The sequence below is a fragment of the Kogia breviceps genome, chromosome 4, assembly GCF_026419965.1.
Source record: "Kogia breviceps isolate mKogBre1 chromosome 4, mKogBre1 haplotype 1, whole genome shotgun sequence".
NCBI lineage: Eukaryota > Metazoa > Chordata > Mammalia > Artiodactyla > Physeteridae > Kogia > Kogia breviceps.
In genome coordinates this window covers 97,942,394-97,968,218 of record NC_081313.1, presented here as the reverse complement: position 1 = coordinate 97,968,218, position 25,825 = coordinate 97,942,394, and the positions used below count along the sequence as shown (strand labels likewise).

The 25,825-nt window shown below is 35.4% G+C and overlaps 1 protein-coding gene across 4 annotated transcripts in view; it reads right to left on the bottom strand.

Moving 5' to 3' along the window:
- DMXL1 (Dmx like 1) overlaps positions 1 to 25,825 on the bottom strand; it is a 131,046-nt gene that overhangs the window by 33,893 nt on the left and 71,328 nt on the right. For 2 of the 4 annotated variants that reach the window (XM_059063248.2, XM_059063250.2), the window contains 5 exons: positions 23,307 to 23,437; positions 18,354 to 18,439; positions 16,531 to 16,732; positions 15,160 to 15,277; positions 11,873 to 11,935 (listed from right to left, as the gene is read on the bottom strand). In XM_059063248.2, the coding sequence (XP_058919231.1) occupies positions 11,873 to 11,935; positions 15,160 to 15,277; positions 16,531 to 16,732; positions 18,354 to 18,439; positions 23,307 to 23,437 (600 nt within the window). The remainder of the gene's footprint in view (positions 1 to 11,872; positions 11,936 to 15,159; positions 15,278 to 16,530; positions 16,733 to 18,353; positions 18,440 to 23,306; positions 23,438 to 25,825) is intronic. The other 2 variants (XM_059063249.2, XM_059063251.2) reach the window with 1 other exon arrangement.

The window sequence follows — 25,825 nt, the reverse complement described above, 5'->3', positions numbered from 1 at the left end:
CATGGAGGGGCTAGTGCACCACAGCTAGCCAGGAGGGAGTCCAGCAAAAAGTCTGGAGCTGCCGAAGAGGCAAGAGACCTTATCTTGCCTCTTTGATTCCTGGTGCGAGGAGAGGAGATTAAGAACTCCTCTTAAAGGAGCTCCAGAGACGGGCGTGAGCCACGGTTATCAGCACAGACCCCAGAGATGGGCATGGGCACTAAGGCTGCTGCTGCTGCCACCAAGAAGTGTGTGTGCAAGCACAGGTCACTATCCACACCTCCCCTCCTGGGAGCCTGTGCAGCCCGCCACTGCCAGGGTCCCGTGATCCAGAGACAACATCCCCAGGAGAACACATGGCGTACCTCAGGCTGCTGCAACTTCACGCTGGCCTCTGCTGCTGCAGGCTCGTCCTGCACTCCGTACCATTTCCTCCCCCCAGCCTGAGTAAACCAGAGCCCTCGAATCAGCTGCTCCCTTAACCCCGTCCTGTCTGAGCGAAGAACAGACGCCCTCAGGCAACCTACACACAGAGGTGAGGCCATATCCAAAGCTGAACCCCAGGAACTGTGAGAACAAAGAAGAGAAAGGGAAATTTCTCCCAGCAGCCTCAGGAGCAGTGGATTAAATCTCCACAATCAACTTGATGTACCCTGCATCTGTGAAACACCTGAATAGACAACGAATCATTCCAAATTGAGGAGACGGACTTTGGGAGAAACAATATATATATTTTTTTCCCTTTTTCTCTTTTTGTGATAGTGTATGTGTATGCTTCTGTTTATGATTTTGTCTGTATAGCTTTGTTTTTACCATTTGTCCTAGGGTTCAGTCTGTTTATTTATTTATTTATTTTTTTTAGTATACATCTTAGCGCTTCTTATCATTAGTGGATTTGTTTTTTTGGTTTCATTGCTCTCTTCTTTCTTTTTCTTACTGCCTTTAAAAATATTTTTAAATAATTATTTTGTATTTTACAAGCTTTATTTTATTTTCTCTTCTTTCTTTTTTTTCTCACTTTTATTCTGAGCCATTTGGATGACAGGCTCTAGGTGCTCCAGCCGGGCATCAGGGCTGTGCCTCTGAGGTAAGAGAGCCAACTTCAGGACACTGGTCCGCAAGAGACCTCACAGCTCCACGTATTATCAAACAGAAAAATCTCCCAGAGATCTCCATCTCAACACTGAGACCCAGCTCCACTCAACGATCAGTAAACTACAGTGCTGGACACCCTATGCCAAACAACTAACAGCACAGGAACACAACACAACCCATTACCAGAGAGGCTGCCTAAAATCATAATGAGGAGACAGACACCCCAAAACACACCACCAGACATGGACCTGCCCACCAGAAAGACAAGATCCAGTGTCATCTACCAGAACACAGGCATCACTCCCCTTCACCAGGAAGCCTACACAACCCACTGAACCAACCTTAGCCACTGGGGGCAAACACCAAAAACAATGGGAACTACGAACCTGCAGCCTGCAAAAAGGCGAACCCAAACACAATAAGCTAAGCAAAATGAGAAGACAGAGAAAGACACAGCAGATGAAGGAGGAAGGTAAAAACGCACCAAGCCTAACAAATGAAGAGGAAATAGGCAGTCTACCTGAAAAAGAATTCAGAATAATGATAGTAAAGATGATCCAAAATCTTGGAAGTAGATGGAGAAAATATAAGAAATGTTTAACAAGGACCTAGAAGAACTAAAGAGCAAACAAAACGATGAACAACACAATAAATGAAATTAAAAATTCTCTTGAATGGATCAATAGCAGAATAACTGAGGCAGAAGAATAGATGAGTGACCTGGAAGATAAAATAGTGGAAATAACTACTGCAGAGCAGAATAAAGAAAAAAGAATGAAAAGAATTGAGGACAGTCTCAGAGACCTCTGGGACAACATTAAATGCACCAACATTCGAATTATAGGGGTCCCAGAAGAAGAAAAGAAAATGAAAGAGACTGAGAAAATATTTGAAGAGATTATAATTGAAAACTTCCCTAATATGGGAAAGGAAATAGTTAATCAAGTCCAGGAAGCACAGAGAGTCCCATACAGCATAAATCCAAGGAGAAACACACCAAGACACATATTAATCAAGCTATCAAAAATTATATACAAAGGAAAAACATTAAAAGCAGCAAGGGAAAAACAACAAATGACACACAAGGGAATCCCCACAAGGTTAACAGCTGATCTTTCAGCAGAAACTCTGAAAGCCAGAAGGGAGTGGCAGGACATATTTAAAGTGATGAAGGGGAAAAACCTACAACCAAGATTACTCTACCCAGCAAGGATCTCATTCAGATTTCATAGAGAAATTAAAACCTTTACAGACAAGCAAAAGCTGAGAGAATTCAGCACTACCAAACCAGCTGTACAACAAATGCTAAAGGAAATTCTCTAGGCAGGAAACACAAGAGGAGGAAAACAGCTACAATAACAAACCCAAAACAAGTAAGAAAATGGGAATAGGAACATACATATCGATAATTACCTTAAATGTAAATGAATTAAATGCTCCCACCAAAAGAAACAAACTGGCTGAATGGATACAAAAACAAGACCCGTATATATGCTATCTACAAGAGACCCACTTCAGACCTAGGGACACATACATACTGAAAGTGAGGGGATGGAAAAAGATATTCCATGCAAATAGAAATCAGAAGAAAGCTGGAGTAGCAATTCTCATATCAGACAAAATAGACTTTAAAATAAAGACTATTACAAGACACAAAGAAGGATGCTACATAATAATCAAGGGATTGATCCATGAAGAAGATATAACAATTGTAAATATTTATGCACCCAACATAGAAGCACCTCAATACATAAGGCAAATACTAACAGCCATAGAAGCACCTCAATACATAAGGCAAATACTAACAGCCATAAAAGGGGAAATCGACAGTAACACAATCATAGTAGGGGACTTTAACACCCCACTTTCACCAATGGACAGATCATCCAAAATGAAAATAAATAAGTAAACACAGGGCTTCCCTGGTGGCGCAGTGGTTAAGAGTCTGCCTGCCGATGCAGGGGACATGGGTTCGTGCCCTGGTCCAGGAAGATCCCACATGCCGTGGAGCGGCTAGGTCCGTGACCCATGGCTGCTAAGCCTGCACGCCCAGAGCCTGTGCTCCACAACAGGAGAGGCCACAGCGGTGAGAGGCCCGTGTACCACAAAAAAAAAGGAAACACAAGCTTTAAATGCTACATTAAACAAGATGGACTTAATTGATATTTATAGGACATTCCATCCAAAAACAACAGAATATACTTTCTTCTCAAGTGCTCATAGAACATTCTCCAGAATAGATCATATCTATGGTCACAAATCAAGCCTTGGTATATTTAAGAAAATTGAAATTGTATCAAGTATCTTTTCTGACCACAATGCAATGAGACTAGATATCAATTACAGGAAAAGATCTGTAAAAAACAGAAACACATGGAGGTTAAACAATACACTACTTAATAACGAAGTGATCACTGAAGAAATCAAAGAGGAAATCAAAAAATACCTAGAAACAAAGGACAATGAAAACACGACAACCCAAAACCTATGGGATGTAGCAAAAGCAGTTCTAAGTGGGAAGTTTATACCAATACAATCCTACCTTAAGAAACAAGAAACATCTCAAATAAACAACCTAACCTTACACCTAAAGGAATTAGAGAAAGAAGAACAAAAACCCCCAAAGTTAGCAGAAGGAAAGAAATCATAAAGATCAGATCAGAAATAAATGAAAAAGAAATAAAGGAAACGATAGCAACGATCAATAAAACTAAAAGCTGGTTCTTTGAGAACATAAACAAAATTGATAAACCATTAGCCAGACTCATCAAGAAAAAAAGGGAGAAGACTAGAATCAATAGAATTAGAAATGAAAAAGGAGAAGTAACAACAGATACTGCAGAAATACAAAGGATCATAAGAGTTACTACAAGCAACTATAGGCCAAGAAAATATACAACTTGGAAGAAATGGACAAATTCTTAGAAATGCTTAACCCTCCGAGACTGAACCAGGAAGAAATAGAAAAAATGAACAGACCAATCATAAGCACTAAAACTGAAAATGTGATTAAAAATCTTCCAACAAACAAAAGCCCAGGAAAACATGGCTTCATAGGCAAATTCTATCAAACACTTAGAGAAGAGCTAACAACTATCCTTCTCAAACTCTTCCAAAATATAGCAGAGGGAGGAACATTCCCAAACTCATTCTACGAGGCCACCATTACCCTGATACCAAAACCAGAAAAAGATGTCACAAAGAAAGAAAAGTATAGGCCAATATCACTGATGAACATAGATGCAAAAATCCTCAACAAAATATTAGCTAACAGAATCAACAGCACATTAAAAGGATCATACACCATGATCAAGTGGGGTTTATCCCAAGAATTCAAGGAATCTTCAATATATGCAAATCAATCAATGTGATACACCATATTAACAAATTGAAGGATACCATATTAACAAATTGAAGGAGAAAAACCATATGATCATCTCAATAGATGCAGTGAAAGCTTTTGACAAAATTCAACACCCATTTATGATAAAAACCCTCCAAAAAGCAGGCATAGAGAGAACTTACCTCAACATAATAAAGGCCATATATGGCAAATCCACAGACAACATTGTCCTCAATGGTCAAACACTGAAACCATTTTCACTAAGATCAGGAACAAGACAAGGTTGCCCACTCTCACCACTATTATTCAACACAGTTTTGGAAGTTTTAGCCACAGCAATCAGAGAAGAAAAAGAAATAAAAGGAATCCAAATAGGAAAAGAAGAAGTAAAGCTGTCACTGTTTGCAGATGACATGATACTATACATAGAGAATCCTAAAGATGCTACCAGAAAACTACTAGAGCTAATCAATGAATTTGGTAAAGTAGGTTACAAAATTAATGCACAGAAATCTCTTGCATCCCTATACACTAATGATGAAAAATCTGAAAGTGTAATTAAGAAAACAATCCCATTTACCACTGCTACAAAAAGAATAAAATATCTAGGAATAAACCTACCTAAGGAGACAAAAGACTTGTATGCAGAAAACTATAAGACACTGATGAAAGAAATTAAAGATGATAGAAACAGTTGGAGAGATATACCATGTTCTCAGATTGGAAGAATCAATGTTGTGAAAATGACTATACTACCCAAAGCGATCTAAAGATTCAATGCAATCCCTATCAAACTGCCACTGGCATTTTTCACAGAACTAGAGCAAAAAATTTCACAATTTGTGTGGAAACACAAAAGACCCCGAATAGGAAAAGCAATCTTGAGAAAGAAAAACTGAGCTGGAGGAACCAGGCTCCCAGACTTCAGACTATACTACAAAGCTACAGTAATCAAGGCAATATGGTACTGTCACAAAAACAGAAATATAGATCAATGGAACAGGATAGAAAGCCCAGAGATAAACCCATGCACATAAGGTCACCTTATCTTTGATAAAGGAGGCAAGAATATATAGTGGGGAAAAGACAGCCTCTTCAATAAGTGGTGCTGGGAAAACTGGATAGCTACATGTAAAAGAATGAAATTAGAACACTCCCTAACACCATACACAAAAATCAACTCCAAATTGATTAAAGACCTAAATGTAAGGCCAGACACTATCAAACTCTTAGAGGAAAATATAGGCAGAACACTCTATGACATACATCACAGCAAGATCTTTTTTGACCCACCTCCTAGAGAAATGAAAATAAAAACAAAAATAGACAAATGGGACCTAATGAAACTTAAAAGCTTTTGCATAGCAAAGGAAACCATAAACAAGATGAAAAGACAACACTCAGAATCGGAGACAATATTTGCAAATGAAGCAACTAACAAAGGATTAATCTCCAAAATTTGCAAGCAGCTCATGCAGCTCAATATTAAAAAAACAAACAACCCAATCCAAAAATTGGTAGAAGACCTAAATATACATTTCTCCAAAGAAGATACAGAGATTGCCAACAAACATATGAAAGTATGCTCAACATCACTAATCATTAGAGAAACGCAAATCAAAACTACAATGAGATATCATCTCACACCGGTCAGAATGGCCATTATCAAAAAATCTACAAACAATAAATGCTGGAGAGGGTGTGGAAAAAAGGGAACCTTCTTGTGCTGTTGGTGGGAATGTAAACTGATACAGCCACTATGGAGAACAGTATGGAGGTTCTTTAAAAAACTAAAAATAGAACTACTGTACGATCCAGCTATCCCACTACTGGGCATATACCCCGAGAAAACCATAATTCAAAAAGAGTCATGTACCACCATGTTCACTGCAGTGCTATTTACAATAGCCGGGATATGGAAGCAACCTAAGTGCCCATCAACAGATGAATGGATAAAGAAGATGTGACACATATATACAATGGAATATTACTCAGCCATAAAAGGAAACGAAACTGAGTTATTTGTATAGTGAGGTGGATGAACCCGGAGTCTGTCATACAGAGTGAAGTAAGTCAGAAAGAGAAAAACAAATACTGTATGCTAACAAATATATATGGAATCTAAAACAAACAAACAGAAAATAGTCATGAAGAACCTAGGGGCAAGACAGGAATAAAGACGCAGACCTACTAGAGAATGGACTTGAGGATACGGGGAGGGGGAAGGGTAAGCTGGCACAAAGTGAGAGAGTGGCATGGACATCTATACACTACCAAATGTAAAACAGATAGCTAATGGGAAGCAGCCACATAGCACAGGAAGATCAGCTCGGTGATTTTTGGCCACCTGCGGGGGTGGGATGGGGAGGGAGGGCGACACAGGCGGGGGGAGATGTCGGGATATGTGTGTGTGTGTATAGCTGATTCACTTTGTTGTACAGCAGAAACTAACACACCACTGTAGAGCAATTATACTCCAATAAAGATGTTAACAAAAAAAACACAATGAATATGGTCTTAAAGGTCTTCTTAATATAAGGTTTCAAGTCATGCTTATAAAATGTGATTGGGCTGGATAAATGAGGGAAAAAAACTCCAAATATGAATGCTAAAGGAGTTTTTATGAGATTAAGCGGATAAAAAAAGTAAACAGGACGATTGGGGTTGACATGTATACACTGATGTGTATAAAATTGATGACCAGGGCTTCCTTGGTGGCGCAGTGGTTGAGAGTCCGCCTGCCGATGCAGGGGACACGGGTTCGTGCCCCTGTCTGGGAGGATCCCACATGCTGCAGAGCTGCTGGGCCCGTGAGCCATGGCCGCTGAGCCTGCACGTCTGGAGCCTGTGCTCCGCAACGGGAGAGGCCACACCAGTGAGAGGCCCACGTACCGCAAAACAAAACAAAACAAAAATAAATAAATAAATAAAATTGATGACTAATAAGAACCTGCTGTATAAAAAAATAAATAAAATTCAAAAATTAAAAAATGTAAACAAAGAATTACCGTATGATCCAGCAATTCCACTTCAAGGTAAATACACAAAGAACTGAAAGCAGAGACTGGAAGAGATATTTGTATACCAATGTTCATAGCAGTACTACCCACAATAGTCAAAAGATTGATACAACCCAAATGCCCATTAATAGCTGAATGGATAAATGAAATGCTATATATACATAATGGAATATTATTTAAACTTGAAGAGAAAGAAAATTCTGAAACATGTTACAAAATGAATGAACCTTGAAGGTGTTATACTAAATGAAATAAGCCAGTCACAAAAGTACACATATTGTACAGTTCCACTTATATAGGTACCTAGGGAAGTAAAATTCATAGACAGAAAGTAAAATGGTAATTGGCTGGGGCTGGGGAGAGGAGTGGCAGAAATAGAGAACTACTGTTTAATGGGTAAAGAGTTTCAGTGTAGGGAGATGAAGAAGTTCTGGGGATGGATGGTAGTGATGGTTGCAAAACCATGTGAATGTACTTAATGTCACTGAACTGTATACTTAAAATGATTAAACTGATAAATTTTATACATATATTTTACTACAATTTTTTAAAAAAGAAATTTTATGTGGAAACTGATCTGAATAGTGTCTGGGTTCCACAAAGCTTCCCTTAGGAGTGAAGAAGGGAAAAGTACTTACAGACTAACTCCAGGATTCTACTACTATTTCAATTAAAGCAGCAGCATGTTTAAAACTTTCAACTCTCATTTTACATTATTAGTAAATAAGACTTCAAGGGTGGAATGAGCTCAGTGTCACTGAACAGGTCTATAGAGAAGCTGTACTCCAGGTCTCATTGCTTGTTTTCAGTTACTAAGACTTTCTACAATATAAAGCTGTGTGCCTGGAGTACTTCAGCACTACTCTAATGATATAATAAAACAAACATGAAGATAAGATCTAAAGACTATCAAAAGCATACTAGAAGGAAATGGGAAGAAGTCAGATGAATATAAAATGACACCAATACCCAAAATATTAGAAAATATAAATATTAAGAAATAATTTTGTTTTCAAGATTATAGCAGAGAAATAAGAGGTAATATCACCATAGATTGTACTGTGTATTAAAAGGATAAGGGAATATTATGCATAACTTTACACCAATAAATATGACAACGGAAATGAAGCAGACAAATTTCTTGAAAGGTATGGACAACAAAAGCTCACTCAAGAAGAAACAGAAAACCTGAACTGCCCTATATCTGTTAAAGAAAAAAAGAAATAATTCTGATTCTACACAAATTCTTCCAAACAATTAAAAAAGAGAGAACATTTTCTAACTCACGCTGTGAGGCCAGCATTTGTTAAAAAAAAAAAAAAAAAGCAAAACACACACACACACACAAACACACACACACACACGAAAAAGATAAACAAAAAAACCCAAAAACATTAAAAGAAACTAAAAACCAGTATCTTTCGTAAACATAGTTACAAAAATTCTTAACAAAAATTTTAACAGATCAAATCTAATAATATATAAAAAGTATAACACATCATGACCATATGGCTCTTACCCTGGGAATGCAAAGTTGATTTAACATCAAACAAAGCCATCAATCTATTTAGCCATATTAACAGACTAAAAGCAGAAAAACCATATAATCATCTCAACAGGAGGAAAAAAAAAAAGCATTAGACAAATTCCAACATCCATGCCTGATTAAAAACTCCCAACAACCTGAAAAAAGAAAGAAACTTCTTCAATCTTATGAAGGGCATCTACAAAAACCTTACAGATAACATCATACTTGATGACAAACTACATGTTTTCCCCCCAAGATCAGGAACAAGATAAAAATGTCTGTCTGTTTTCACCATTTCTATTCAATACTAGACTGGAAGTTCTAGTCAGTGCAGTAAGATAGTAGGGTATTAGCATAAAGATAAACAAATAGATCAATGGTCCAAAATAGAGTCCAGAAATAAACTTCCAGATATATGTCAACTGACTTTTAAAAGAGAGAAAGGCAATGCAGTGGAGGAAAGGATAATCAAAGTGGTGGGACAACTGATACACAGATTTTTTTTTAAAAGTAACTACAATACATACTTCACACCATATTAAAAAAATTAACTGAAACTGGGTCATAGGCCTAACTATGACTATAAAACATCAACGAAGCAGGAGAAAATCTTTGTGATGTTAGGTTAGGCAAAATTCTTATAGAAAGAAAATCCATACACAGAACAAATTTTGATGAGGTCCAATGTATCAATTAAGAACTTCTGCAGTTTAAAAGAACTTGTAGGGGCTTCCCTGGTGGCGCAGTGGTTGAGAGTCCGCCCGCCGATGCAGGGGACGCGGGTTCGTGCCCCGGTCCAGGAAGATCCCACGTGCCGCAGAGCGGCTGGGCCCGTGAGCCATGGCCGCTGAGCCTGCGCGTCCGGAGCCTGTGCTCCACAACGGGAGAGGCCGCAGCAGTGAGAGGCCCGCGTACCGCAAAAAAAAAAAAAAAAAGAACTAAGAGGAAATATTTTAAAATCACATATCTGATTTGTATTTAAAATACATAAGGAACTGTTGAAACTCAACTAAGAAAACATACAACCCTACAAAAAACAGACACAACATCTGAAAAGACGCTTCAACCAAAAAGTTACACAAATGGCAAATAAGCACATGATTAAGATGCTTAATGCAAATTAAATCCATAAAAAACTACCATTACACATCTACTAGAATGGCTACAATAAAAAGGCTGACCATACTAAGTGTTGGTGAGAATGTTAAGCAACTGATTTCATGTACTGTCGCTGAGAATGTAAAATGGTACAATGGAAAATACTTAAGCAGTTACTTAAAAAGTTAACCATACACCTACACTATGATGCAGCCGTTCCATTCCTAGGCACCTACACAAGAGAAATGAAAGCATATGCCCATACAAAGAAACTTGTGCATGAATATGATAAGTAGTCTTATTTAAAATAGCCCCAAAATGGTAACAGCTCAAGTGTTCATCAACAGATAAATGGACAAACTGTGGTATAGCCATACAATTAATATAATTCAGTGATAAAAAGAAATGAACTACTGAAATATACAATATGGAAGAATCTCAAAATAATTATGCTAAGAGAAAGGACACAGGGAAAAGACATATTGTATGATTCTATTTACATAAAATTCAAGAAAATGCAAACTAACCAGTAATATCAGGAAGCAAATTGGTAGTTGCCTGAGGGAAAGAGGGCAAAGGTAGGAAGGAAGAAGCAAGGAAGGAATTAATGTTTTGAGGTTGATGGATATATTCATTATCTTGATTGTGATGATGGCTTCGCCAGTGTATACATATGTCAAAGTTGACCAAACTCTACACTTTAATAAATATGTGCAGTTACTTTAACTCAGGTACACCTAACCAACCTGTTTAAAATAAAACTGTCAGATGGCTTGGAAAATTCTGGCCAAAAATGGTTATGATGTTAACCAAACAGAATGACTGCCTTTTGATGTAGTCTGATGACTACAGAAATACAACTTTCTGATTATTAACATTTTATAAAATCTGTCAAAAGAAAAGTCTTTGGATAAGAATTCATGATAATGTATAGACTATAATAATTAATGATTACCCAGGCAAAGAATATTGTTAACTGATTAAAAGTCTGAATTACATTCCCTCAAAACTTCTGAAGGCCATTAGAAATTTCCAAAGTTAAGTATGGACAGCATATATTTACTTTGCCAAAGTTTTAGTTACAATATATACTTTATATCAAATCAGTCTTTTTAAATTAATTGCATAGAATCCTTTGGGAAAGAAAAAGAAGTGGGAATTAGTAGCCTTAAAAAAAATATTTTGAGAAATCATTCCCCTAAAAATTACTCTGTTGAGATTGTCTTAAAATAAGAATATGAAACATATAAATTAAATACCAACCTACTAAAAGTTGTATTTGAATGTTTGATCACAGAACATCTGGAAGTTATTTTATGATTATACAAATTCACATCCTTTCTGTACTCCAGTACTCTGAGTACTTACTATGCATAAGGCAATGTGCTATATCCTACTGGTACCAGTAAAACAAAGGCTACATAATAGTATTTGATATATTTCAAGTAATTTACATCATAGGAGAGAATTTTAACTTCAAAAGTCATACTTGCAGAAACAGAATACTACTATACTTCTATAATACCTACTGTAATTACATTTTATTAAGAAACTTAGTTTTATTTACTCAGAAATATCTGCAGCCAAAACAGGATACATTCAATTCCCTTTAAAACTGCACTGTCTTAAAAACAAAACAGAAACAATTTTTATGATTGCAATATTTAACTTGTTAAAAAAAGAATAATTTGAGGGAAAAGTAATTTAATTGCATTGGAAACAAAGTCCAGTCCAAAACTAAAATGCAAACACTTTGTTTTTCTTGTTAAAGAATGCAATTTCTAATTTCAGTTGAATGATATTTTGTACCTTATTGATGTTTGGCTCCTCCATCATAGAATTTTTGATGGTTTCACAGCTGTCCTCTAATGACTTCATCAAGAAAGAATAACCACATGACAAAGAGTAAGGATGAGATGTAACATGCAAAATACTGGGGATATTTTTTTAAATTTTATTTTTAACTAAATTTACTAAAAAACAACACTGGACTGAGTTATTATTTTTTTAATTTCACATATTTTAAAAGAAGCATGTGTGGGGATGCATGATTGGGAGATGGGGAAAACTTAATTCCTTGGAACTCCGTAACTATCACTATAAATTTTATTCTATTTCCTAAGAAATTTTTACCCACTTAACTCATTTGAAATGTTGACATTAAAGCAAGACTGAGCCCAAAGTACTTTATACTACAAATTTCAGAGCTACTAGTGCCAGAGTACTATCAACTGAAAATTAAAGTCAAATTGTTCTCTTACACACTATCACGTCGTCTCCATTATGATACCTCATTCCTCATGGAAGACCTCCTGATTAGAAAATTTTTGATTCCTAGGTTTCTAATTCTCTCCTTCTCTTGATTTAGCCAGAAACAGTCAATAGAATGCTTGGAGACACATATCATTTTTAAAAGGGGATATTAGCATTTGTTAAAGAAAGAGATGGTTCAAGATTAGTTCTCAGAAAATGAAAAAAAAACAGAAAAAGGAACTGGGGATAAAAATGACAGCTGTCAAGCATTTTTTTTGTTGTTGGTTATGATTCAGATATAGTCTATTTGCAGCTATCTATACTTCAGTTCCAAATAAACACAAACAGGAAAGAACTTCTATTTTAAAAATGCATGTGCCAGCAAACTACATTATATACGAAAAGAAAAGAACTGAGGATATACCAGGATTTTAATGTCAGATGAAGAAAATTTCATTTCCAAACATGTAAAGGAATAAAGGAAACAGCAGCACTCTCAAAATACCCTCCAACATCTCCCACTGAAAATACAAGGCCTGTCACACATCTGTTAATATTTCCTAACCATCTGAAGTCACAGTGACTTGGGCTCAACTATTTAAGTATAATCATCATTTTATAAAGCAGAGAGATGGAAGGTAATTTTGTTAATACCACAAAAAGGCTAGTCAACTTTCCAGTAAAGATTAAATAACTTTGTACCAACTCTATAAAGTTAATATTTTATTTAATTCCATGTTTTACTACATAAAATTTTTCTTTTCATATTTCATTTATCAAAATGTCACTATCATCGTCAAGAATAAAACAACAAAGTAGTAACAATAAATTTCTAATAACTACCATTAGTCACGCGAGGTTTTTTTTTTTTTTTTTTTCACGCCAGGTTTTAAATAAGTCATATCTGCTAATCAAAGTATTGTAAGGTATATCATATTCATTTTGGAGATTAAAAAAAACTAAAATTGGAGAAAATATTTAGCTTAATGATAGCTATAAAACTTTCAGTGCAACATTCATATTCATGCTTTTGATTAAAATAATTACAATACAAAAATAACTAAAATTTTCTTAAGATATCATGAAACTCCTAAGAAAACTAAGAATAAAACAGCAAAGGAATTTAACAGGTACAGTTGTAGTCACTGATCCATTATCCTTCCATATGCATTCTGGCTTGGTTATGCTCCTCTATTTCCTTAATGACTCTATTTCCTGATTCAACTAGACAAACTAGTGGTAAACTAGTTTTCTGTTTTGTTTGAGAGTGATTTCATTTCCCAAATGCACTAAATATATCAGCAGTGGAGAAATGTTTTTATCTTCATAACTATATTAATCAAATACAGCAACGGTTTTTAAAAAATGATTTTGTACTTGAAATTACTATGCCATATTTGCATGTTCATATTACAAGGTGCATCAAAGAAATCAAAGAAGTAATAACAAGCAGAGTAAACATGCTATTTATACAGAATGCAGCAGTGCTTCATATACCATTATCAGGATGCTTTAACTTGTAATAAATTATTTTAGGCAAAGGTATATTTAAAATAAGAAACACTACCTCAGCAGTAAACATATTATAGTTACTCTGACACTCTTATCTAGCACATTCATTTTTAATTTTATTTATCCAAAAAATTTCTTAAACTGTTTTAAAGGGAATTCATATACTAAATATTTAAGATATATCTGACATAAGGTTAAAAAGAAATACATTAATTTGTATTATATCTAATTGTATCTATTGTTTGCCTAGATTTCAATGTTATACTAAGGTACACATGTCAAAAGTCTTCTAAGTTATTAGCAAGAACAATATATATTTTGTTTCCTGACTTGGCTATTCAAATATATTTACACAATCAGGCAAATAGTAAATAACAACACATGCAGTTGCCTCTTACAAATTAGTTCTTAAACTGAGAGACAATGAGATATATGTAATTTTCCTTTTTCAGTAAGGTTAGATGCCATCTTGCTTTTTGCTAACTTGTCTATTAAGAAGCCATTCTATTTCCTTATTTTTCCAACTGAAATATCTTCCTTTTCTCCTCCCACTTCAACAACTGCAAAGCTTGCTTTTAGATTAGTTCAGTGCTTCTCAAAGTGTGATCCACAAATCAGCCGACAGCCTTGAACTCTTTGTTACTGATCCATGAGAAGATAAGGAATTAACTGCATCCCTAAGTCCACTGTTTAATTTATCCAAAACTTTTTAATAGCAAAACTATTTCAAAGAAAGAGGCAATATGTTAATTTATATTCCAGTACAGGTTCCCCATATCATCAAACTGGACTTACTAGTAGCACTGAACTAAATGAGAAAAATAATCTTTATAATAATAACATCAAAGTATAATCAACCAATTACAGTATAATTATAAATTAATTTCAGTCTACAAAATTTTACTAAGAAGTATAATCAATACAAAAAAAGGAAAATGTACATATTTGAAATGTTTGCAGTATACAAAACTAGTTTCAATGAAACTTCTAAGATAAACTTTATCACACGAAAATGATGGGAAATTTCCACTTTGCCTCTGAAAATGGTAATCATGAAAACTCAAAACCAGGAAACAAGACAAAAAATCTTAAGTCAAACAGTATCTTTTTGGGAAAGAAAAGTCCCAAATACATCTGAATTAGTTACTTTAAATTAAATTGGTTAGGAAAATACTGACCCTCTCTTTTTCTATGTATTAACTACATAATACATGTTTATAACATAAACAATGAGATTTTTAAAAGTCTGTAAAATGCAACTTATTCTTTATAGTTAAAAATACAAAAGACTTTAATAATAAAATAGCAAACAAGTTTTAATTTATACAGACCTCATTTAGACACCTTTTCTTTGTGAATATATTTCTGATAAAGGTTTCTTGAATTTCTTCCCGCTTCACCAAGTACTGCCAAAGTCTCTTCACAGACAGTGACAGATGGTGTTTAGATCTACAGAGAGACAATATATTTCATCATACACTTCGGAGATTTCTGGTTAATCTGACTATATTTCCTTGGTGCTATATGAATGTTTATAATAATAAATTAACTAGAATCAGACCACATCATCTACAGTAGCAATCAGCAAACTTTTTCTTAAAAGAAGAGACAGTAAATATTTCAGCGTTTGTGGGCCATATGGTCTCTCCCCCAACTATTTAACTTCACCACTTAAGTCGGAAAGCAACCATAGGTAATACTAAAATGAAAGGGTGTGGCTGTAATCCACAAAACTTTATTTTTAATGCAGAAGGAGAGTGGATTTGGCCCCATGGGCCGCAGTTTGCTGACCTTTAACCTAAGAACATAAGATCTAACAAAAAAGGTATGATTCCTACAAAAGATCTAGAAGCAAAACTACTCAAAGTGTTGTTTGTGAACAAATACTGGACCTTGAACTCTGTTCCTGATGTGCAGTGAGGTAAGAGCCCATGAAAGAATGTAAATCAACTATGTCACTAAGCCACTAAGTACACTGTTTAGTTCAGTTAACATTTTTTGTAGTAAGACTTTCTTGAAGAAGCAAGCACTGAATTGATTTACCTCTTGGTGCAAATGCTTTATCTCCTCATGTACAGTAAAACAGTTTGCTAACTAGCTATTCCAAATAGCTCTGCTCCAACGTAGGTGTCAGAAAACACTGGCCCGTGGCTCAAATCCAGCCTACCTTCATATTCAAAAATAAAGTTTATTGACATTACTATATTTAGAATAGATAAGCAACAAGGACCTACTGTATAGCAGAGGGAACTTGTCTCAATATTCTGTAATAGCCCAAATGGGAAAAGAATTCAAAAAAGAATGGATACTTACATGGGTATAACTGAATCACTTTGCTGTACACCTGTAACTAACACATCACTGTTAATCAACTACACTCCAATATAAAATAAATATTTTAAAAAAAGTTTATTGGATCATAGCCATGCCCATTCATTTACTGTCTATGGTTGCTTTCAGTCTACAATGGCAGAGCTGAATAGCTGCAAAAAGGATTGTAGGGCCAGTAAAGGCTAAAATATTTACTATATGAACCTTTGCAAGAAATGTTTGCTAACATCCAGACTACAATATGCATCACACAAACACAGATATGAGCCTAGAACAGCAAACTAAATATTGAAGTACTAAAATATTTTTTCTTTAAACACCATCTGATTTAATAAAACTCATATTAGAACAGTATTCATTTGAAACCCTACTTGAAAGGAGTGTTTGTAGGTTCCAGCAAAGCTTTGTGGCGGAGAATTGCAGGACCTGCAGACACACTCTCTTCAGAGGTATGACTTGCGATATAGTTTTGAGGTGGCCCCCCATGGATTTCAAGTCGTCGGAGAAGAACTTGCTCCCAACACTGAAGAGTTTTTAGAACAGCGTGACAAAGTGGTGAACTAACTGGAAGCTCTATAAAGAGAAAATAAAATTGACTCACATTTATCTTGTGCAGTAAAATGCTATATTCAATGTAGAGAATAAGATATAAACACACATTTTGGCAGAGGAGATGTGAAAGAGAAGTGGGCACAGAAATCCAGAGGACTGAAAAGAATGGCGTAAATCTGTATAGCATTTCAACATGATTAGTGGCCTAGGACAACAGAAAAAAAGGGCAATCTAGGTCAAAATTACATCATACCTTTACTACTAGAATTTGGAATAACATTTGTGACTTGTGATTTAAATAACTGCCATAGTGGTTAAGAATCCACCTACCAGGCATTCCCTGGTGGCGCAGTGGTTGAGAGTCCGCCTGTCAATGCAGGGGACACGAGCTCGTGCCCCAGTCCAGGAAGATCCCACATGCCGCAGAGTAGCTAGGCCCGTGACCCATGGCCACTGAGCCTGTGCGTCTGGAGCCAGTGCTCCGTAACGGGAGAGGCCACAACAGTGAGAGGCCCGCGTATTGCCAAAAAAAAAAAAAGAATCCACCTACCAATGCAGGGGACATGGTTTGAGCCTTGGTCCAGGAAGATCCCACATGCTGTGGAGCAAGTAAGCCCATGAGCCACAACTACTGAGCCTGCACTCTAGAGCCTGCAAGCCACAACTGCTGAGGCCCGTGCGCCTGGAGCCTGTGCTCTGCAACAGGAGAAGCCACCGCAGTGAGAGGCCCGCTCACTGCAACGAAGAGTAGCCCCGACTCACCGCAACTAGAGAAAGCCACGTGCAGCAGGACCCAACACAGCCCAAAATAAATAAATAAATAAATAAATAATTGCTATAGCAATCACTGTTTTGACTTTAATTTTGCACAAAAAATGTACCTGAATATTATAAAAATATGTTTGGGAGGAAAATTAATTGTCTTAAGCCTTTGTATCAGCCGAATTTATGTACAGCACATAGCTAGACTTCTTTTGAAAATTAAAATAATATACAAGGTAAAAAAAGTGAAATAATACTTATTACAAAACTCAGCACCTTCCAGTTCTACACTTCCATACTCCTGAATACTGATCCCCCTTTTCAACTTTTAGCTATTCCTGCTGTTTACCTTCAAAAATCTAAATAATATGCTTATTGATTTTTTTCTATTTTAGAAATGATCTACTGATTTACTACTATGAAATATGAGAATAAACTTCCCCTCTCTCCATCATTGCAATACAGTCCATAATAATTTTTGGTTAGATTGATCATTTAGTGTCTACTTTGTTTTATATATATGTAAATAGAGATCACAGCTGAACTACTTGGTATACTATCATGCCCCTTCCTTTCCTGTACAACCTTTTTCTCCCTCAGAGTTAATAATTACTAAATTTTTGCTTTTGTTTAGTTTCCTACGTGTCTACAACTATTAAATCTCCAACACCTTGGCTACAGCTATAAACACAGTCTCAATACAGTCAATCACATCAGCTTCAGATTCCCTGCTTTCTTGGACCCTGTCCTCCTAAAAGCATCTAACAATATGATAGAACCATAGGAAGTTACTAAACGTTTTCTCCACTACTTGAAAAAAATACAAAATAAGTCAATCAAAAGCAATGGCAATATAAGTTCACGTTAAGCTATTTATTACCTGCAAGATCATGACCTGCAAAGGGATAGAAAGTCTTCAAATTGCTGAGCACCAACTGCACCATTGCCAAACGCATCAATGACCAACTAAAAATAAAGCAACAATAGATCTGTTAAAAATTTACTTAGGGATTGAGAAGACTACACACTCTTTATCCCAACAATTCACTACCAGGAATCTACCCTGAAGATATACCTCCACAAAAATGAAACAATACATGCACGCAGTTACTCATGTCAGCATTATCTACAACAGCAAAAGAGTAGAAACAACCAAATTACCCATCAGAGTAATTGTAATGGTTGAATAACTAGCTCTGAATCATGGAATATTTTAGGGTAGCCAAAAGAATGTCTAAATGTTAATATGGAGTGAACCCCAGCATGTATTAATAAATAAAAAGCAAGTTATATGTAGTATGCTACATGCTACGTTCTGTGTAAGAAAGCAGCGGAAATAAGATTTTACACACATACAGAGACACACACACCCCCTTATTTTTGAAAACAGAAGGATAAACCAGAAACTAATAAAAATAAGTATCTGTAGAGGGTGTAGAGGAGGACTCAAGTGGGAGAGATTTGAGACTTCAGATTTTATATTTTTATACAGATTTCCTTTTTTAATTAAAAAAAAGATACTTTGGCATTTTTTTCAAGCAAAAAATTTATTTCTTAGAGTACTGATTTTTTTACTATTCTAAACTGTGGTAAAATACATGACATCTTAACTACTTTAAAATGTACATTTCGGTGACATTAAGTACTTTCATATTGTGCAGCCACCACCACCATCCATTTCCAGAATTCTTTTCATCTTGAAAAACTGCAACTCTATAACCATTAAACAATAACTCCCCATTTTCCCTGTCTCCTAGGCCCTGGCAACCAGCATTCTACTTTCTGTCTCTATGAATTTGACTATTCTAGGTATCTTACATAAGTGGAATTATACAAGCATTTGTCTTTTTGTGCCTGGTTTATTTTACCTAGCAAAATGTCCTCAAGATTCAACCATATTGTAGCATATGTCAGAATTTTCATCCTTTTAAAGGCTGAATAATATTCTACTCTATGTATCTACCACATTCTTTATTGCATTCAATTTGCTGACAGACACCTGAGTTGCAATTATCCCTTGGCTATTATGAATAATGCTATTATGAGCATGAGTGTACTACTACCAGTTCAACACCTGCTTTCAATTTCTTGTAGTATATATCCAGAAGGTAAACTGCTGGGTCACATGGTAATTCTACTTTTAATTTTTGAGGAACTGTCATACTGTTTTCTACAGTGGTTGCACCAGTTCACATTCCTACCAACAGTGCACAAGGGTATCAATCTCTCCACACTCTTGCCAACATTGTGATTTTCTGTATTTTTGATAACAGCCAATCTAATGGGTGTGAGAGGATCTCTCATTGTGGTTTTTATTTGCATTTCCTCAGTAATCTGTGATAGTGAGAATCTTTTCATGTGCTTATTTGGATAATGTCTGTTCAACTTATTTGCCCATTTTTTAATTGGGTTATTTTGTTGTTGAGTTACACAGATTGACTTCTGAGCCATGTAAATATTCCATATATTCAAAAAAACAAAATCAGGTTAACACAGGACACCATCAAATAAAAATCTCATACTGATACCAACACCAGACAAAGACATCACAAAAAAGGAAAAGTACAGGCCAATATCACTTATGAACATAGACACAAAAATCCTCAACAAAATACTAGCAAATCAAATGAACAACACATTAAAAGGATCATACACCATGATCAAGTGGGATTTATCCCAGGGATGCAAGGATACTTCAGTATACGCAAGGATACTTCAATATATGCAAATCAATCAATGTGATACACCACATTAACAAACTAAAAAATAAAAACCATATGATCATCTCAAGAGACGCAGAAAAAGCTTTTGACAAAATTCAACACCCATTTATGATAAAAACTCTCCAGAAAAGTGGGCATAGAGAGAATATACCTCAACATAATAAAGGCCATATATGACAAACCTACAGCTAATATCATACTCAATGGTGAAATGCTGAAAGCATTTCCTCTAACATCAGGAATAAGACAAGGATGTCTACTCTTGCCACTTTTATTCAACATAGTTTTGGAAGTCCTAGCTACAGCAATTAGAGAAGAAAAAGAAATAAAAGGAATCCAAACTGGAAAAGAAGTAAAACTGTCACTATTTGCAGATGACATGATACTACACACAGAAAACCCTAAAGATGCTAACAGAAAACTACTAGAGCTTGTCAGTGAATTTGGTAAAGTTGCAGGATACAAAATTAAAACACAGAAATCTCTTGCATTCCTATACACTAACAATGAAAGATCAGAAAGAGAAATTAAGGAAACAATCCTATTTACCATCTCATCAAAAGAATAGAATTCCTAGGAATAAACCTACCTAAGGAGGCAAAAGACCTATACTCAGAAAACTATAAGATACTGATGAAAGAAATCAAAGATGACACAAACAGATGGAGAGATATACCATGTTTTTGGATTGGACAAATCAATATTGTCAAAATGACTATACTACCCAAAGTAATCTACAGAATCAGTGCAATCCCTATCAAATTACCAATAGCATTTTTCACAGAATTAGAACAGAAATTTTACAATTTGTATGGAAACACAAAAGACCTCGAATAGCCAAAGCCATCTTGAGAGAGAAAGATGGAGAGGGAGGAATCACACTCCCTGACTCCAGACTATACTACAAAGCTACCGTAATCAAAACAGTATGGTACTGGCACAAAGACAGACATACAGATCAATGGAACAGGATAGAAAGCCTAGAGATAAACCCACCCATCTATGGTCACCTAATCTATGAGTAAGGAGGCAAGAATATACAATGGAGAAAAGACAGTCTCTTCAATAAATGGTGCTGAGAAAACTGGACAGCTATATGTAAAAGAAAGAAATGAGAACATTCTCAAACACCATACACAAAAATAAACTAAAAATGGATTAAAGACCTAAATGTAAGACAGGATACTATAAAACTCTTAGAGGAAAACATAGGCAGAACACTCTCTGATATAAATTGCAGCAAGATCTTTTTTGACTTATTTCCAAAAGTAATGAAAATAAAACCAAAAATAAACCAATGGGACCTCATTAAACTTAAAAGCTTTTGCACAGCAAAGGAAACCATAAACAAAACAAAAAGACAACCCTCAGAATGGGAGAAAATACTTGCAAACTAAGTGACCAACAAAGGATTAATCTCTAAAATATCAAACAGCTCATGCAGCTCAATATCAAAAAAACAAACAACCCAATCAAAAAATGGGTAGAAAATCTAAATTGACATTTCTCCAAAGATGACATATGGATGGTGAAAAAGCACATGAAAAGATGCTCAACATTGCTAATTATTAGAGAAATGCAAATCAAAACTACAATGAGGAAATCACTTCACACTGGTCAGAAGAGCCATCATCAAAAAATCTACAAACAATAAATGGTGGAGAGAGTGGGGAGAAAGGGGAACCCTCGTACACTGTTGGTGGGAATGTAAATTGGTAAATTGGTATAGTCACTATGGCAAACAGTATGAAGGTTCTTTAAAAAACTAAAAATAGGGCTACTATACCATGATCCAGCAATCCCACTCCTGGGCATATATCTGCAGAAACCTATCATTTGAAAAGATACATGCACCCCAACGTTCACTGTAGCACTATTTACAATAGCCAGGACATGGAAACAACCTAAATGTCCATTGACAGAGGAATGGATAAAGAAGATGTGGTACATATATACAATGGAATATTACTGAGCCACAAAAAAGAATGAAATAATGCCATTTGCAGCGACATGGATGGACACAGAGATTGTCAAACTGAAAGAAGTAAGTCAGACAGAGAAAGACAAATATCATATGATATCGCTTATATGTGGAATCTAAAACAATAGTACAAATGGACTTATTTACAAAACAGAAATAAAGTCACAGATGTAGAAAACAAACTTATGGTTACCAAGGTGAAAAAGGATAAAGCAGGGGAGGGATAAATGGGGAGACTGAGATTGACATATATACACTATTATATATAAAACAGATAACTAATAAGAACCTACTGTATAGCACAGGGAACTCTACTCAATACTCTGTAATGACCTATATGGGAAAAGAATCTAAAAGAGTGGATATATGTATATGTATAACTGATTCCCTTTGCTGTACAGCAGTAACTAACATAGCATTGTAAATCAACTATACTCCAATAAAAATTAATTTTTAAAAAAATCTCATAAAAACTTTTCTTTTCAATAAAGGAGTACTTCATTTTCCCTAAGATACTTACTTTTGGAAAATTTATATTTTTCTATCACACAATTAACATACCATGTCATAATAAAATATATACACCTTTCAGATATAAACAACATATCATACTATCACTTATACATGTAAGGATAATAATGTAGCATTGGAGCTTTGAGGGTATTTGAACATTTATGATTTTTATATGTGTTCCACATATGCCATTTTTAAGACAGAAATCATGGACATCTTTGAGTACTAGTGTACTGGAAAGACATTAGACCTTTTTAAGCTAAAACAATGTGCTTTGTTAATTGTAGGGAGCAAAGGGCAAGGAATGATCTGATAGCAAGATTTGTGAGAATTGAAAATAAGTACAGATTGTCCATTTATGGTGTTTATTGTAGGGAGCAAAGGGCAAGGAATGATATGATAGCAAGATTTATCAGAAATGAAAAAAAGTACAGATTGTCCATTCAAGGGTAATCAAAAATTAACTGTGGAATTATTGTTAAGGAAGAGAATTTAACGATTTCAGCTAAAGAGATCTCGGTTATAACATAATTCACCAAGTTATTAATTTCATGTATTATTTTCAAAATTACATAATGAATTTTTTTAAAGAAGCTTAAAATTAAATATTCCATACCTATATGAATTTGAATTAGAATGCTCTTGGAGATGGAAATCTGAAGCTAAAACATCTTCATCTTCGTCATCACTTTCCAGACTCTCCTCTGAATCATATTCTGCTCTACTTTGAGAAGCAGGTAGAAAAGGCTAAAATTAAAAAGTTACAGAATTTATCAACCAACTATCTGACTTAACACATTCAATTATATAGTCTAATATTAGCAATTTATCCCATTTTGGGGTACTTTGTTATAAGAAGGTAAAGTAACCAGTACTTGGCTGCTTCTTTTTTGACATTCTACGCCTTCAACATCACTTTACACAATTCCCTTATTTATTCATCCAATCAAGTATCCACTATGTGTGAAAAGTATACCCAATGTAAGAAATTTTAAGACATATATATAGTCACTGTCCTCACAGCACTTATATTTTAGTGGGGGAAAAAACAGGCAAATAATAGAAAACTAAATATAAATTGTATTTAGCTGTGTTATAAAGAAGAAAATAGTACTGGGATCAAGAATATTAACAAGAGTTGAGATAAGCTGATCATGAAAAGCCTCTTTGAAAAGTGCCATTTAAGTGAGACCTAAAGGACAAGAAGGAATAAGCCATTTAACAGGAGGGAAGAAAAGCATTTTAGGTAGTAGATATAGTATGTAAAAAGGCTTTAATAAGGTAAAAGAGTTTGGTATGGGAAAAAAAAAAAAGTTTGGCTGAAGCCTACTAAAGCAAGAAGACAGTGGTGGGAGAAAAGTTGAAGAGAACAGCAGATGACAGATCAGGTAGGGTTTTTGTACAACATAGTAAAGAGTGTAATGGAATGTCACTGATGAGTTTTAAGTAGAGGATAGGTATTGAGATTTATACTTTAGGAATATTACTATGACCATAGCCTTATGAGAGAAAAGTCACATGGCAAGAGAAGAAATGGAGACATCAGTAACTAAGGCAAGAGTTGGCAGTCTGGATACAGGTATGTGATGGAGATGGAGAGAAACAACACATTCATGGTATATTTGGGGGAAAGCACAGATTTACTGATCAATTTGGAAAGCAAGGGAAAGAGAAGGAAAAGACGACTTCTGGGTTTCTGGCTTGAGCAACTATAAGGATGAAGATGCCGTTTACTAAAATGGGAGGACTTTGGTTGTGACATGGGAAGTATTAAAGAAAATAAATATCAGAAACCTAAATCTTGAAGAAGATCAAGATTCACAGGTCAGGTAGAAAAGGAAGAAGAAGACTATGAAGCAATAAATAGTAAGGTTAGGAAATAAACTAGAAGAGACTGATATCAATAGAACAAGAGAGAAAAGTAATTCAAAAAGGAGGAAATAGTCACATGGGTTGAATACTGCTAAGAAGTCAAATAAGATGATGACAAAGAAGTTTCCTATACTTGATAACATGGATACCACCTGGATCTCAACAACAGCAGGTTCAGCGGGGTAGTTGTGTCACAAGTCATACAATGGGTAAATATGAACGGGACCTATGGTAATAGAAAGATAATGTGTTTACAGTTTTGAAAAGTTGAAGGAGGATGGGAAGCAGAGAAATGGGATAATAGTTCAAAAAAGTTTTGGGATCAAAGCAGGATTTGGAATGGGAGACCTCAGTAGAGCACATTTCTGTTCTGATGGGAAGAGCCAATAGTGAAGAAAGAAGAGGAGAGAAGAAAAGCAAGGATAGGATTCAGAATAGCACTGAATCTTTGATAGGAAGGATGCTTCCTTGATAATAACACGAGAGAACAAGATGAGGGCTTCATGACAGAATGATGAAAGACTTTTGTCTGGTTCTGTTTTTTTTTTTTAATGACTTATAAGATGATGTCATCAGTTAAGAGTGAGGATGAAAGAAGAGATGTGCGAAATTTGAAAAGAAAACTTATAAAATCTTGGGTCCAAAGAAGCCCAATAAAGAAGCATAGCAGGGAGGGTAGAAATTCTGGAAAAGCTGAGCGAGGAGTTTGTTAAGTCCTCTTCCCAAAAAGCAGTAATAAAACTGGAAAAAGTTGTCAAAAACAACCATTTAAAGATACTGGAAACTGGTCAAACACATACAACACATAGAGAAGTATTTATTCAAGAAAAACTACTGAATCTCTGGTAAAAAGTGAGCATCTGGCATTTTGGCCAGGGGGTACTCCTAACCCAACCCCTGCCCTCTGTGGCCCATTTGTTCTATCAGGGCCAGCAGCCTGTGAGGATAGAGAACTCTGCTGCCTGGCCAGAGGGGGCTGACTTTAATAAGAATTCCACGCCCATAAATCCAGAGAAAACTATAATTTGAAAAGATACATGCACCCCAATGTTCACTGCAGCACCATTTACAACAGCCAAGACATGGAAACAACCTAAATATCCATCAACAGATGAATGGATAAAGAAGATGTGGCACTTATATATATAATGGAACACTACAGCCATAAAAAAGAATGAAATAATGACATTTGCAGCAACATGGATGGACCTAGAGATTATAAGAAGTGAAGTAAGTCAGAAACAGAAAGATAAATACCATATA